Raw genomic sequence first — 14,873 nt, forward strand, 5'->3', positions numbered from 1 at the left:
GGAGTTGTTAACGTTCCTTTAAAGATATCTCTGCACTGTGTATGTGCAGCAATTTTTATTTAAGGCTTGAAAAGAATGAGGGACTGACACTTCAGATATTATTCAGTGTTTTTTAGTCCTATCCCTGTTAATGTATAAGAGACACAGTTTATATTTTAAGTGTCAAAACCATAGACTGTGTAAAAGCTGGACATGGCTACCATGAATGTCACTCACTGGTTTGAGGGGAGCCTTTTTTTAGGTGTTCTGTAACTGGATATAATGATCAAAGGGAGTACCTGACTTTGAAACCACAGACTTACTAGTGAGCTTATCCTGGATAACCCTTTTTTTTTCGTAACGCTTACAATAACCAACATTTAAAAAGTGGGCTTAGCAATGTATTTTTTCCCCCCATTATTATGAAAGGAAATGAATGACTGAGCCAATAAAGTTGTAGCCACAAAGAATGCCCCCTGGTGGCTGTTATTAAAAAAATACAGGCTTAAGGCACTTCCCCATTGGCTTACTTTTTTCTGAGCTGGAAGCTCTGTTTGGTTTTTCTGCTGTCTATGGTCAAAACAAATGCAAACTAAACTTACTTTGCATGAAAAAAGGTGCATGTCCTTTCCTTGAGAGATGCACAGCAATATATATATGAGTAAATACATGCCTTTGGTTTTTTACGGGCATGAGAAGAATAAACTGAAGCTGCTGATGTGCTTGATCAGAGTCTCTCAGTCTTTTCGGATGGTTGAAATGACAGAAACTAATAATAAACAAATATTAAAAGTAGAGTTTCCTTAAGAATATCCACAGGTCATGAAAGAATAAGCTTTGAAATCAATTTCCAAAAAGCCATAGGAGGTATTAAGTCTCAAAGGCTTAAGTATTGACTGAATTCAAATGCATTTTATGGTATCTGCTGTGTTTTGTAGCAGTTATTTCAGTTCAAATGTTTTTGAATGTGCTCACTGTTAGGAGGACTGTTGCCACAGTCCTATTCAGTCCTTTTTATGGAGTTTCAGACAACTCCGTCACTCCTGCAGCAAACACTGCCACTACTGTGGCAGTGTTTGGGAGGAGGCAAGTGGCTCATGTTATTATTTTAGCATCCACTTACTCAGGTTAATTTAGTGGATTTTGGATGATATTGGCCCAGTATTAGCACAATGTGGATAAACTGGTGTCTGCACATCTGTCAGCTAATGCAAAAAAGGGGGAGTACAACACATTAAAGTAGGGTGATTCCACAGATAAGTTTTGAAACTTTGTCACCTTGTTGTTGTTGTTGTGCCACCAGTGAGCTGTTGTGATATCCCATCATATTTTATGGTTATGAAACATAACAAGAAAAAAATAGAGAAAGAAATTTGAGGTACTTGAATCATGAATTTCTATTAAAGGTTATATGAAAATGTTGGATTTTATATCCTTCTTACGTTTTTTTGCATCACAGTACCTATAGGGTTACACCACCAGCTACTGCTTATGTATAGTTGGTGTTACTACAGCCATGCAGTAGTCAGGATTAGTATTTAATTCACAAACTGACTGTAGTAATATAGATTGACTCTACTGTATGTAACCCTGCTTTAAGGTTGGGTAGGGTAATTAGTGTTGTCTGCACGGATTTGGCAAAAGGTGCTCTGCTATTTTATTAAAAATGAAATTCTAATAATGAAATGAACTAAAATATTCGGATCCAATCTGACTAGCAAAGCTTCTGCACTTCTAAACAAAAAACCTAAATAAAAAAACAATTATGAAGCATAATTTTGATACATTTTGGCAAAAATTAACATGTAAGGCAAAAAAGTAAAACATGCTTTTTTTTCTTAGCTCAATGTAGTTGTAACTAAAATATTTTCCAGCAAAAATATCTCTTGTCACACACAGATTAGCCACCGCTGTTGGAAAGCTATACCCAACACTGGTCAAGTGAGCATCACTCAGTATGAGGTGAGGAAGTACTGTTTGACAAACGGACTCACTGAACACTACATCTAGACCAAAAAGTGATCCTTTCACAAGCTTCTTCATGCATTATTTATTTAAAATTTCAATAAGTTCGCACGTCTAAGTAATTTTTCCTTTTTTTTTTTTTTTTCCAAATGTGTGCAGTAGCATTGAAATAATACAACTGTGGGATTCAAGAGGATGCCTGTAAGTTTGAAACGGGTTACCGTACATAAGGGAGTTCCCACCCATAAAGGATTTTGTCTCCAGTTTTCATCCAGTCACCTCATTTTTATTGTAGAGCATCTTTAGATTTCCACCTCTCCAGACAAAAGGGAAGAAAGGTCTGTACTCTGTTTGGCTCCAAGTAATAATTAAATTCTTAAAAAATGTAATCCTCAGGAAGTTTGTTAAAGAGACAAAAGACCAGCACTAATCGATAAAAATCAGTGTAACCTGTTGACTAACATGTTAGCAGGTCTACAAAAAAAACAATCGCCACCAGATATGGGCTGCAACAATTCATTGAGTAATTCGAATGTTTCGATTATTTAAAAAAGAAAAAAAATCATTGACACACGTTGTTTGCTTCAACGTTTTGTTCAACACGTGGCTCTGTAGCGTGCCGATGTGTCAAAAAGATTGACAACACAACAGCAGCAGTGATGATGAGGCTGGAGCCAGAGTCTGTTTACACACCGAGGAGAGCAAAGAAGTGAAGCCGGTACAGAGATGGTGAGCTCAGGTTACATGAAAGAAAACCTGTTTCTAGTGTCCAAACAACATCACTGTTCCTGTGATCACCATTAAAACATTTACTGGGAAAAATCCACCGGTGTTTGTTTAACACAGAGAAAAATCTGCAGTAAGGCGACATCAAAATATGCAGATGAACAGTTTTATTTTTCACAAGCCAGTAAAAATGTACATGGGCCAGTAAAAGTCTGAGTAGCCAGTGGCTGACCTGTGGGCTGTTGTTTGTTTGACTTTGATCTCTGACCTTGGGATTATAAATATTTATTTTTGGTTTAAGACAGTGTTTTCTTTGGGAAAAAAATTCAGTTTTAATATGGCACATAGATGCACTCAAAAGCTTTAATTGTTGTTGTTTTGTTTGTTTGTTTTTTTGTTTGTTTTTTACAGCTGTTGTATGCAGTTAAACTTTAAAATGCTGTAATTTCTAAAATGAACAAGAATGAGCAGCTCTGAAAAACCTGGATTTTGTTCTCTATTGAATATTTATAATTGCTCATTAATAAGAGAAAATTATTTTTATCCAATTAATCAATGGAGTCATCGATAGATTACTTGATTACTAAAACAACTGATAGCTGTCGCCCTACATGTGATTGCAAAAACAACAGAAGATGAGGGCTTCTCCATTAATGCAGTGGGTCTCATTCACTAATATGTACACTGAAATATGTCCAAAATTACTGTTTGACTTACAAAACATTCTCAACAATTCCCACAGCGGGCTCACTACGCCCTCATTTCTCCAAATAACAAAACCTGTTTCCCTCGAGGTGACGAAGAGAAAGAAGTGAAGCCTCTCTTGCAAAAACCCAGACGATGGTCCAGGTTTCTTGTAAGAGAGAGAGAAGCATGCACAGCTGGATGTGGTGTGAAAGAAAGTCTGATTGAAGAAATTGAAATAAGTTTCTGAAGAGGAAGCCAGATGAGTTCAGAAGTCCTCCTCTGGGAGCTGCAATGGCTAAAATAAACAAAGGATGATAATAATAATAATAAATACAGTTTTTTAATATAATTTCCTCTGAATAAAATACAATGTCACGCAAAGTTGATTGGAAGAAAACCCAAAACTAAATTAAATACTCCATTTAAAAAATAAGTAAATAGGTCAGGAAGCACCAGCCTATCTCATGGTAGGATAATGACAAGAAATTAGATATCAATTGGTGACATCCAGCAAGTGACTAATTTCTTAAAAGCAGGGATGCAATTGTCTATTACTATTACTATTACCAAAGCAATATCCAAGGGATTCATTACAGAAAGATATACAAGACAGAATCCTGTACAAGATTTATATAACTTTAAAAAAAGAAAAAAAAAGAAAAATGTTTGGATGTAACAGAAAAGGCGAATCCATGGAGGAAAAAAATCAAGTTATATGTAAGTATGTTTAAAACATGATTCACGATTTAGCATTCCTGCAAAAGAATCAGTCATCATAGGAATCAGAAATGGTGACATGGTACAAAATATGGAGCGAAATGGTGTGCAGACCTTGTTTTTTCTCTTGTTTGCAACACTTTTTGGGGGGGTTAGGAATTAGAAAAGTTTGCCTTGATGTGCACACACTTGGTCTATCAACTCTTCAGACAGTCGTTAAAGGAGAGTAGCTGTACAAGTGCAAACCAAACAACAGTCCATTAAGTATAGAGTGGAAGACGTTAGATCTGCAGGCTGAATAGTGAGATATGGTGTCCAAAGATGTCACCCCCAGCACATCGCATGCACATAATGGTGACGCAAATGTGTCCTATGGCTCTTTTACCCGGCCTCTCTGTCTCTCGCCTTCAGATGTGGCAGATGATGACGATGACATCACTGATCAGGGCAGGACCCAGTGGGTTGTCTCTCAGGAAAGCATCCAGCGCAGGAGGAGAGGGAGGGGCAAGGGCCACAGGTTCAGGAAAAGGAAGATGCTGAGTCAATATACTCGTGGAGGAGTGCGTTCGAGGCGCTGTGGACGCTGCAAAGGCTGCTTGGTGGAAGAGGACTGTGCCAAATGCATCAACTGCCTGGATAAGCCCAAGTTCGGGGGGCCAAACACCAAGAGGCAGTGCTGCATGTGAGTGAAGCCCATCACAGATTTGCATTATTGTGCTTTACATGAAAATCATGACCTTTTTCATATACAGATAAGCCCTTAATGAAGTTTTACTGAATGCTTAAAAGGCATTTGAATTATTTGCCAACACTCACATTAAAGGAGCTGGCTATATAAATGTATATATAAAATATATTTTACTCAACTCTTGTATTTTCATTTATATGTATGTTCCAGCTCTGTAACCTGGAATAATGTTGCATGTCATCTTGAACAAAGCTAGATACGGCTGCTGTATAGGCCCTAATTTCATATACTCACTGAGTTTGACTGCAAGAAGATAATTTGATTTCCATTACATATTGATTTAATTTAAACTAAGCCAGCCTGAAAGCTGCATGTTCTCATCACAGACTGAATAAGTACAGCTCCAAACTATTGCTGTAAAGGCAAGTTATCCAGCTGTTTGCGGAAAATCATTCATATATTTGGTCCACAAATTAAAAATGAACCGCGCTACATGTTTTAATTGGTGCCTAAAATACTGTGTACCTTGTAGATTTAGAAATTTCTTGTACATGAAACATAAAAAAAATACTTATTTCTTTTCAGTAACGCATATTAAAGAACTCAGTTAATGAAGGCAAGTTGACTCTTTGAGTTAAACACATTTATAGATGGGTACACTTGAACTTTGCCCTGGACACACACTTATGTTTTTCCATTTTTTCCCCCTTCTAGATATAAGAAGTGTGACCGGATTGAAAAAGCAAAGATGGCGCGGATTGTGAAACCATTTAAAGGTATGTTTTTATTTTTGGATATACATTTATTTTTTAGTTGAATCTAATAAGTTTGAATGACTACTCCGGTTTAAAAGCTTGTGTACATAATTAATCAAGGGGCTCCTTTTTCTCAGTCCAGGCGAAGGGGTTTTTGGGCTCCGTTACAAGCAGTGACGATACAAACTGGACTTCTGGAAAGCCGGCCGAGGGAACGTCCTCGATGGCGCTTGGAGTCCGGAAGCATTCACTGCGTAACATCACACCGCGCTCTTACAGCAGTCTGCTTAAATCAGAATCTGAAGACGAGGAGGACGAGGAAGAAGGAGAGGACAGGACAGATAAATCGACAGTAAAGCCAAATGTAGCTGCTGCCAACAATCAAGGTAACTAAAGCTTTGGTTTTGGCACACAAGCCTCTGAGTGTCAAGTCTGAATTTCACTCCATTCTTTATTTAAGCAAATATTTATCCTGCATAAACGTTTCATGAACGACTCGCACAGAAAAACAGGCGCAGCATGATGTAAATCATCACAACACCTAATATTGTTTGTCAGCAGCTAATGATTGTGAAGCAATTTTGGTGATATTTTCTCCATAATTCCAGCTGTGGCTCTGAGCCACACGGAAACACCAAAACAATTCCTGAATTAATTTCATAGCAGTTTTGATCTACATGATAACTGGAACTTATCTATTTAAAAATATAATAACGCTGAGATGTCTCAGAAATTGGCAACTTGATATTACACCACAGACTTGGTAAAAGAAAATCAAAACGCACGGCACAAAGTTGTGTAGCTTGTACTCCTTCCTCTGGCAGCATGCATGCATCAAGCAGGTTGAAAGGAGAGCAGATGCCAAATCTACTCGATTACTTTAACTCCAAGTCTCAGAGCCCCTGAAGTTGTAAGTTGATGTTTTTCCAGTTCAGATGTGTTATTTCTGATTTTCCAGCTAATTTTAAGGTAATGTTGACTGCCCTGTTGGTAACTTAGTTGAGGTAAACATGATTCGTAAAAATCATAACAGTACGCACATATGCAAGATATGTAGTGAATATACACAAACCTTTGAATATGAGCTGTTGAGTTCAAGGAGTTCATAAATAGATGGAAATAAATATGTCAGTTTACCACTAAAGCTCATCGGGGGCTCGGGTCCAAGTGCATCCTGGGCCGTTTCCCCAGTTAATTTTTAAGAATGATTTCTTTGTGCATCCTCCAATAATCTAAATATTAGAAGCACAGAATCCCTCCTTGCTCTGAGCCCTGATATTGTTTGAAACCTTTTTTGTGTCAGCAATTTTTCTTAGATTTGTGTATCTGTGTTTGTTTTTTGTTTGTTTGTTTGTTTGTTTTTTTGAGATCTTGCTTCTCAAGATGGTGGATCAGTGGCAGACGACCCAGATGCAGGGAGGCATCGCCGGCTGCCTTCCAGAGGAGCTGGCAGCAGAACCAAAGCTTACAAGGTAAAAACATGTTTCCCTAATCCGCCTCTAATAGACCACCTAATGGAGCCTGGGACAAACAGTACTGTTTGGAAAAGTTTACCTTCATACCTGTCAGTATTTCTAGACAGGTGTTTAATTTTCTTTCTTTCTTTTCTTATTTTAAATATTAATAAAGCTTATCTTATCTCAATTCATTTATTTGATTAATAAATGAATTTTCCTCTATAATTTAACTAAATATTTAACCCTCAAGTCACAATTGAAACACTTATTTCCAAGTGGTGCTTTTGTCCAGCTCTGAATTTCATTTTTCAGTTTTTCCACTGTTTCTTAGTTAAACCACGTCTGTTGGGATAAAAAATTCCTTAAAGAAGTCTTGTAGCCCCGTTGATCTTCTGTTTCTCACTTCCAGCTTTTTATAAGACCCTTTGCATGTACTCCGTCTGTTTCATAAATTATGGATCAATCAAGCTACGTTCGGGATAATCTACAGCATGCTTTTTTTTTTTTTTTGGTAGCACCGTGAGTGATATTCTGTTTGAGAACAACATCATTGTCTCATTTAGCACCATTAGTGAACTTGTTATCCAAGTATGATGTTGGTATGGGGAAGGAAAGTCATGCCCCCCCTGTTATGCGTGTTTTACTCTCTGGAGTCTTAATGGTGGTGTTTTTTTAAAATTAAAAAAAATATATATATATCTGCAGGAAGACGCTGAAGAAGATTCTTTTGTCCAAAGTCAAATATTTTCTTCAACATAGAGGTGCTTCTTTAAAATTGGTAATAACTAATATTCAGGAGTCAGTACGGCAGTTTGTAAATAGTGACGGAAGCCTCTTTGTGTCAAGTGTTTAGTTTAACTGGGACTGCGATTGCCTTAATCAACACAGCAAATGTGTAAAAAGTCAGCATTGCCTCCTCCCACCCCTGACTTCACAGCTAAAAGGCTGTTTGCTTTGTCTTTATTCGGGCTGAGATGATTCTTGGTTATGCCGCTTGCTTCTTCTTACTAGCATTTGACATTTTCAAACTAGAGCTGTCAGTTTCGAAATTGTTCCTCTCAAATCTTGTTCTGCTGGCTTGAAAGAATGGTCTATTGTCAGTAAAAAAAAATTGTTTTTGCTTCTGCATTGCTTCAAACTTCTGCATTTTTTTGTAATCTCTCACTTCCCCCATAAAGCTGAGAACAGATATTCTTAAAGTGTAGTCCTGTCTTGTCTGCATTTGATGTTTTGCAAATTAGTAGCCCTATTTTTAGCAGATTATATGCACAGAGATGCACTGTGGGTGGGGGGTGGCACCCGGCAGCACTTGTAGACATTACAGCAGGAGTATTTGCTGTGCTATCTCTAATCTGCCAGATTATGCTGCTGTGGCTCGTTGCATGAACCATTTTTTGGTAGTGGGTTGGTTTTTGCATGTGACACAACAGGTGTATTATCTCTTTAATTTCATAGAATTCCCAAGTGTAGAGATGGAACTATGCAAATCCATAATTTATGAAATGACCTTTATTTATTCTGCATTCCATCTTACACACCTGATTTGTTAGATAAATTATTAGTTTGTGTGCATTCTATAGCAGATTAATTTAAATTTCACCAAAATATTTGTTTAGTTTTGTGTTTATGATTTTTCTAGCTCTTAAAATAGTGTGTATTAATACTCAGTTAACGCTTCTGTGTGTGTTTCTGTACTGCTACTGAATGCATACACTTTAAACGCTGCTTCCCGGCTAACCGTCTTCTAAAAGTCGCAGTGCTCCTTCCGTTTTCTGTCATTTTGGCTGTTGCCGGTTGCCGCCGCTGCATGTCACTACTATCAGTGTAACTTTGGTACATCTCTTGCTGGTTGGCTTAGGCAGTCCCCTCCTCCACAGGCACAGGAGAGCGCAGAAGAGATGGAGGCCAGAGAAACTTTCCCTGAGCCCAGACCACCCTGGACCCCAATGCGGCAGCTACAAATACACTTATACCGTCTGCCTGACTTTGTCCTGCAGTCTCCTGCTGTGTATTTGCTGCGGCAGTCGCCCCAACATGATGATGTGGATCGGTGTATTGCACAGTCGCATCCACAGTTGTCTCATCTTGCAACACAGCCTGCTTTTTCCCATTTGTCATGTCCCATTACAAACTGTCCCCCAGAAATATCCCATCCTGAAACACAGCCTGCTTCTCCACTTTCACCTCATCCCATTAGAGACTCGCCACAGAAGTCTTTGCTGTTACGTTTGCAGCGTTTGCCCCAGTCCGTGGTGCAGTCAGCCATGCATTCGAACAAATATGTGTCATCACCACCTCAGCAGCATCCACAGTCCACGCTACACTCAGCTCTGATTCAGGTTCCATCACAGCAGTGCTCTCATGGGCGTCCAGGGTCTGAGGTGGAGCACACAGAGACGCACAGAGCTAAGACAGATAAAACTCTGAGCAGAGTTGTGCCTGGCCCCCCTCAGACTGTCAGTGCAGGCGCAGAATTACAGGAGGACGCACAAGACGAGCAGGAGGAGCGACGACTGGAGCAGGCTGAAGAGGACAAGCCGGATTCTTCTGTAAAAGAGACAGTGCTGCAAAACTGTCCAACAACTGACCCACACTCTGTCCTTCGTTCCCAGAATCCTGCAGAGTGTACGTCAGTGAACACCCCGACAGGGTTAACTAACGGATTTCCCCAAAAGGGCCTGTCGCAGAACACGTACAAGATCCGTGTAGACTTCAAGGTGAGTCTCAGCAGCCTGTTTGCTTTACAACTCATTGGGGTTTGTATTTACTCTACAGTGTTACCTTTCAGCACCACCGTTATCGCTTTCTCTCAGGAGAGCTCATTCCACCTTAAGATCCCCACATAGCTGTAAAATATAACTGATCTCAGACTGAATGCCTCAGGAGGTTTTTCATAACAGCTGCTATACAACTGCTTAATGCACAATAATATGATTTTATCCACATTTATTAAGAACTTTATGATATATTAATGTTGCTTTGAGGTTTCAGATTTGTGCTGTTATCTGTGTCGAAGCTGCCGTGCCATATAATTTCCTGCAAAGGAATAATAAAGCATCCATCTATCTTCATCTGTCTGCATAAACTGCAGGTTATTAAGTTTGTGTAGCTTCAAGTAAGGTGGTTGTTACATCTGTGGGCTTTGGTCACACACTGGAAAGTCATTTTTTATAGAAAGCATCATCTTTGGGAAAATGACCTTAGTGCTGACTTCATGTATGACATCAGCAAACACATTTGTAGTTAATAGTCTGAGTTACTGATTTCAGATTTTCTTTAATTTTCATTTTGTAGGTTATGGCTCAATTTAGAACAGTGTATATGAAAAAACAGTATGAGGCATATTCAGTTTACAAAAATAAAAAAAGGTCAAATGTCAAACTAAATTTTCCTTGCCATGTTTTATATACAGTTTAGGGGTCTGAGAAAATATCTCTGAGAGAAAAAGTTCATTTTCACTATGACAAACACTCTTTTCAGTTTGCTTTCAAACAAACATCAGTATTTTCATGCTGTGTAAATGGGAGGAGAAGGCAGCGGGGAATGTTTGTTATTTCAGCATATGGATGATCAGCCATGCTCTCATTCAGTTGTTACAAACCGGCATATGTTCATAACCTTGATACAGGTTAGTGAACTAATGTAGCACCTGGAAACCTCTGGAGAAGAGGCTCTGATTGCTTTGTTTGTGCTGTTATTGGGTGTCTGTCCACTAGGAGGACTGTGCGGTCCAGAATGTGTGGCTAATGGGCGGCCTCAGCGTTCTCACGTCTGTCCCAACTACGCCTCAGCCCGTCTGTCTGCTCTGCGCCAGTAAAGGGCGACACGAGGTAAGCTGAGCTTGACTAGTTTGGCAAAGTATGCAAGTTGCTTATTTGGGTGCTCACGCAAATGGCTTGTTTTACATTTCAGTTATGTGACAAAAAACAAAATAGAAACATTTCATATGCATTCTGAATGTTGTTATTGTTATTTTTTTAACTCCTCTACCTCCCACTTCCATCAGATGATCTTCTGTCAGATCTGCTGTGAGCCTTTCCACAGTTTCTGCCTGTCACCTGAGGAGCGCCCCCTCGAGGAGAACAAGGAAAACTGGTTCTGCAGGCGCTGCAAATTCTGCCACGTGTGCGGACGTCGAAGCAAGAGCACAAAGGTGTGTATGAGGCGTAGCGAGACTTTATAATATCCCAAGAAGAAGAAGAAGAAACAAGTTTGCAAACATTATCCACGCTTCTTAACTATTTTACACACGAGATCTGAATTAAATTACATATTTATCAATTTTTGGTGTACATCATAGTCGAGTATTTACCCATAATTATTATACCTTTGTTTTTTTGTCCCTTCACAGCCTGTGCTGCAGTGCAGGAGATGCCAAACGTCATACCACCCTTCATGCTTGGGACCAACATACCCTAAACCTATGAACTCCAGCGTCCCCTGGGTAAATGCATTAACAGCTTTAAAGTAATTAGGAATATGTTCAGTTTATTTGAGGATAAATGTGACGATTTCATGACACCGTACATCACATATGTCTTTGTGCAGGTGTGTATGTCGTGCATTCGGTGTAAAAGTTGCGGCGTGACTCCTGGAAAGACCTGGGACTTGACGTGGAACCACGAGCAGGACCTCTGCCCTGACTGCACTTCACTCCACAAAAAAGGTAAGACTTCTGAGAGTTGAACTTGTATGTAAATATGCTTGAAATGGATGATGTGACTCGTCTGTGATTTCTGTTTACTTTACGTCAGGTCATTTCTGCACTATCTGCCACAAGTGCTATGAAGACAGTATCCAACCATCACAGATGCTTCAGTGTTCGCAGTGCAGCCACTGGATTCATTACAGATGTGAAGGGATCTCAGGTGAGTTTCGCTCATAAAGTTTTCAGTTCAGTCAGTTTTTGTTCACTGTTTGTTGGATTTCATGTTTTCTCAGGCTGTTAAAAGTAGACCCCCACCCCCTCCACCCCTCTTATTGTTGTAATGCATCTATCAGTTACAAGGGTGAATACTCATACTTTAATAAGGCCACAATTTCAAATAATGACATCACATTACAGACAACTAATCCCTGTGAGAAGAAAGCTCTGGTTTCTGGCTCTAAAGGCTTGATTTGAGACTTTTCTAACCCAAAGAGTGGATATAGAGACAGAGAATAAACTTGGGTGGCTTCACCAAAATAAATATGAATAAATTTTAACAGTGAATTAATCAAAACTGAAAGTTTTCTAAATATATAAAGGCTGTTATGAGCTTGTTTTCTGAATGAGTGACTTATAAAACAGGACCAAACTATGGAGATAAAATGTGATTGCTGTTAACTTGCTGTGTAGAAACGAAGTTCTTCTTCTCTGTCTTTGCAGAGGAGCTTTTTGGGCTGCTCTCAAGTCAGCAAGGCAGAGTGGATTTTACATGTTCGCCCTGCAGTCAGCACCAAACCAGTCACAGCATCCTGAAGGTGGAGCTGCAGAGGAGGCTCACAGCCAGAGTGGAGGAGGTGCTCACTGACCTCCTCTCCTCCAACAGCACTCAGCACCTTATCACGTGTAAAGCGGTAAGAGCTGCCCACAAGACTCTGAGAGGATGCACCAGGAAGCCTTTTTATCCTTTAAAACGCCCCATTTTAGTATTTCTCCTTTAACGTCAAAGCCTGATTATGTTCCAGATGTGTCGCTGAAGTAGTTGTCCCTTACTGTCTTTCAGTGTCAGGAACCAAACATCACAGCATTTATCAGGGAACAGCAACCAGTCTGTGATCTACAAGCGGTGGAGAGGAGGTTTAAAGGGGGCGGATACACCTCAATAGTGAGCATATATATCCTATGCATTTACACTTAGGCTCTTTTTGTAGAACCCACACTGAATTAATAGCATTTTTTTCTTTTTTCCTGTCTCCCAATCAGAAAGCCTTTCATAGCGATATTGCTTCTGTGATAAGGCAAAGGCTGCAGGAAGAGGAAGCTCTGCTGGAAGATCAGAGACCGACCCTTCAGGCAATGTCACACTACGTTGAAGTAAGCACTCCCTTTACCGTTTTCTAATTGCTTTTAATGTATTTTTTAGAGACCCAGACCTTAATTCATTTTGTAGGGAAACCTGTTTTTCCTCAGGATAAATCACAAGTTGACTAATACAGCTCCTTTCTCCCCAAGTTAAGCACTCATAGCACATTCATACAGCGCTTTAGTCTATGCCTGAGTGTTTTTTCTAACATTCACACTTTTACTTTGACGGATACATCAGGGCCAGTCTGGGTTCAATATCTTGCCCAAGGATACTTGCGAGGAAATGCCCATCCGTTTCATCTACCACCTGAGCTACAGCTGCCCCCTTTCTGTTCTCGTTGTCACATCCAAATGAACACTGTCCTTCAACATTCCTTAATTTTGGTCTTACTTCATTGTTTCATGCCTGACAGGTCATGGAAAAAGTATTCAGTTGGTGCAATGTCAAAAAGTGGAACTCGTTCTCAGAAGAACTTCCGAGGTAAGTGAATGCAGCTAAATATAATTTACTTAACCAATTTCATAAACGTCGTCATTTACAAGGTTGGCACTAAATTAAATCTTAATTATAAGTAAAACGTCTGAAGACCTTGTAGTAGATGGACAGGTGCCTAAAATGGCTCTCTTCAGTTTGTTTTTATCCCCTCCTCTTTAGTGGCATGCTCCCCGAGGCAGTTCTCCCACCATCTAAAGAGCACAGCTATGCACAATGGCTGGAGAGAACATACCAGCTCAAAAACTCCAGGGACCCACAGACAGGGAAAACCGACTCATCAGTGACTTCACAGCAAACTCCTTCTCTGAAATTACTTGGTATGGACGCTATTACAATCTGTTTTGCAGCACACTGAAGACAAAGCTAAAGGCACTTTCTTGCAATAGATCGGTCACATTCTCAAGTTTAAAATGTTTACATGATCCTCCAGAGATCACCAAGACTGAAGATGTGAGACAATGTGCCCTGTGCCAGCAATGTGGAGACTCTGCTCCCAGTGTGAGTTTTTATGTCAAGGCTTTTGGCGCATAGATCTTTTTTCCCCACTTAATTTTGGTGTTCTTTCATGCATTGTTTGCTCTGAAGGCATCAGGATAGACAGAAGTCCTCAAAATATTCAGCAAGTTTAAGTTAATCATTTTTTTAAGTTCAGGATAAGGGGAAAGTATCTCCTTTTCACTGTTTTTGTTAAAGAAATGACTGATTATGTGAGGATGTATAGAATTTTTATTAAATTGTTGACCATTTTTTGTTTTCTTGGCACTATAATAACAGCTCCCTGATACTTAAGTGATATAACTGCTCTTTTCTCAACAGGAAGCAGGACGGCTCCTGTACTTGGGTCAGAACGAGTGGGCCCATGTTAACTGCTGTCTTTGGTCTGCAGAGGTGTACGAGGAAAACAGTGCTCTTCTTCAGGTGCACAGTGCTGTCTCAAGGGGGCGCCACCTGGTAAGATTAAATTAAATGGTAACTAAGGCTCTGCGTGACAGCTAGGTGTTCAGACGTCGCTGCTCTTGCTAGAAATACAGTTCGTTAAATCTCATTTCATTTATGTGCCGGCACCTGTCTTTGTGATGGCAAGATGCAAACAAGCGAAGCAATGACAGCTGTCGATGGTCAAAAGTGGTCGCGGTACGATCACAAAAATCAATTCGAGACAGATGTTTCCACATAGAATAACGATCTGGTCAAACTTAACAAATGTGAAGAGACAGCTGCACCGTTATCCACACACAGACTTAACAAATTTAACAAATATAAATCTGAATTTGGGCACTTTTATTTTTTTTACCTTTTTCTGTCCTTCGATGTCAGCATTATAACTCTGCAGACAATTTGGCGTAAAGTCAATTAACTCCTTGGATGAGAAATGGTCCCACGAGGCAAAAGA

General features: G+C 39.6%; 1 protein-coding gene across 2 annotated transcripts in view; it reads left to right on the forward strand.

Annotated features, from left to right (window-relative positions):
• The window catches only part of kmt2ba (lysine (K)-specific methyltransferase 2Ba), a 34,293-nt gene that overhangs the window by 8,108 nt on the left and 11,312 nt on the right, over positions 1-14,873 (forward strand). The window contains exons 6-22 of one of the 2 annotated variants that reach the window (XM_085397081.1): positions 4,486-4,756; positions 5,477-5,538; positions 5,655-5,903; positions 6,886-6,989; positions 8,852-9,691; positions 10,691-10,804; positions 10,981-11,127; positions 11,326-11,418; positions 11,523-11,640; positions 11,729-11,842; positions 12,343-12,533; positions 12,683-12,784; positions 12,883-12,993; positions 13,398-13,465; positions 13,640-13,797; positions 13,911-13,978; positions 14,297-14,431. In XM_085397081.1, coding sequence (XP_085253207.1) covers positions 4,486-4,756; positions 5,477-5,538; positions 5,655-5,903; positions 6,886-6,989; positions 8,852-9,691; positions 10,691-10,804; positions 10,981-11,127; positions 11,326-11,418; positions 11,523-11,640; positions 11,729-11,842; positions 12,343-12,533; positions 12,683-12,784; positions 12,883-12,993; positions 13,398-13,465; positions 13,640-13,797; positions 13,911-13,978; positions 14,297-14,431 — 2,945 coding nt within the window. The remainder of the gene's footprint in view (positions 1-4,485; positions 4,757-5,476; positions 5,539-5,654; positions 5,904-6,885; positions 6,990-8,851; positions 9,692-10,690; positions 10,805-10,980; positions 11,128-11,325; positions 11,419-11,522; positions 11,641-11,728; positions 11,843-12,342; positions 12,534-12,682; positions 12,785-12,882; positions 12,994-13,397; positions 13,466-13,639; positions 13,798-13,910; positions 13,979-14,296; positions 14,432-14,873) is intronic. The other variant, XM_085397083.1, reaches the window with a different exon arrangement.

Source organism: Rhamphochromis longiceps, linkage group LG22 (genome assembly GCF_057381845.1).
Source record: "Rhamphochromis longiceps isolate RC_006_pf linkage group LG22, R_longiceps_female_GT1.1, whole genome shotgun sequence".
In the NCBI taxonomy this organism is placed as follows: Eukaryota; Metazoa; Chordata; class Actinopteri; order Cichliformes; family Cichlidae; genus Rhamphochromis; species Rhamphochromis longiceps.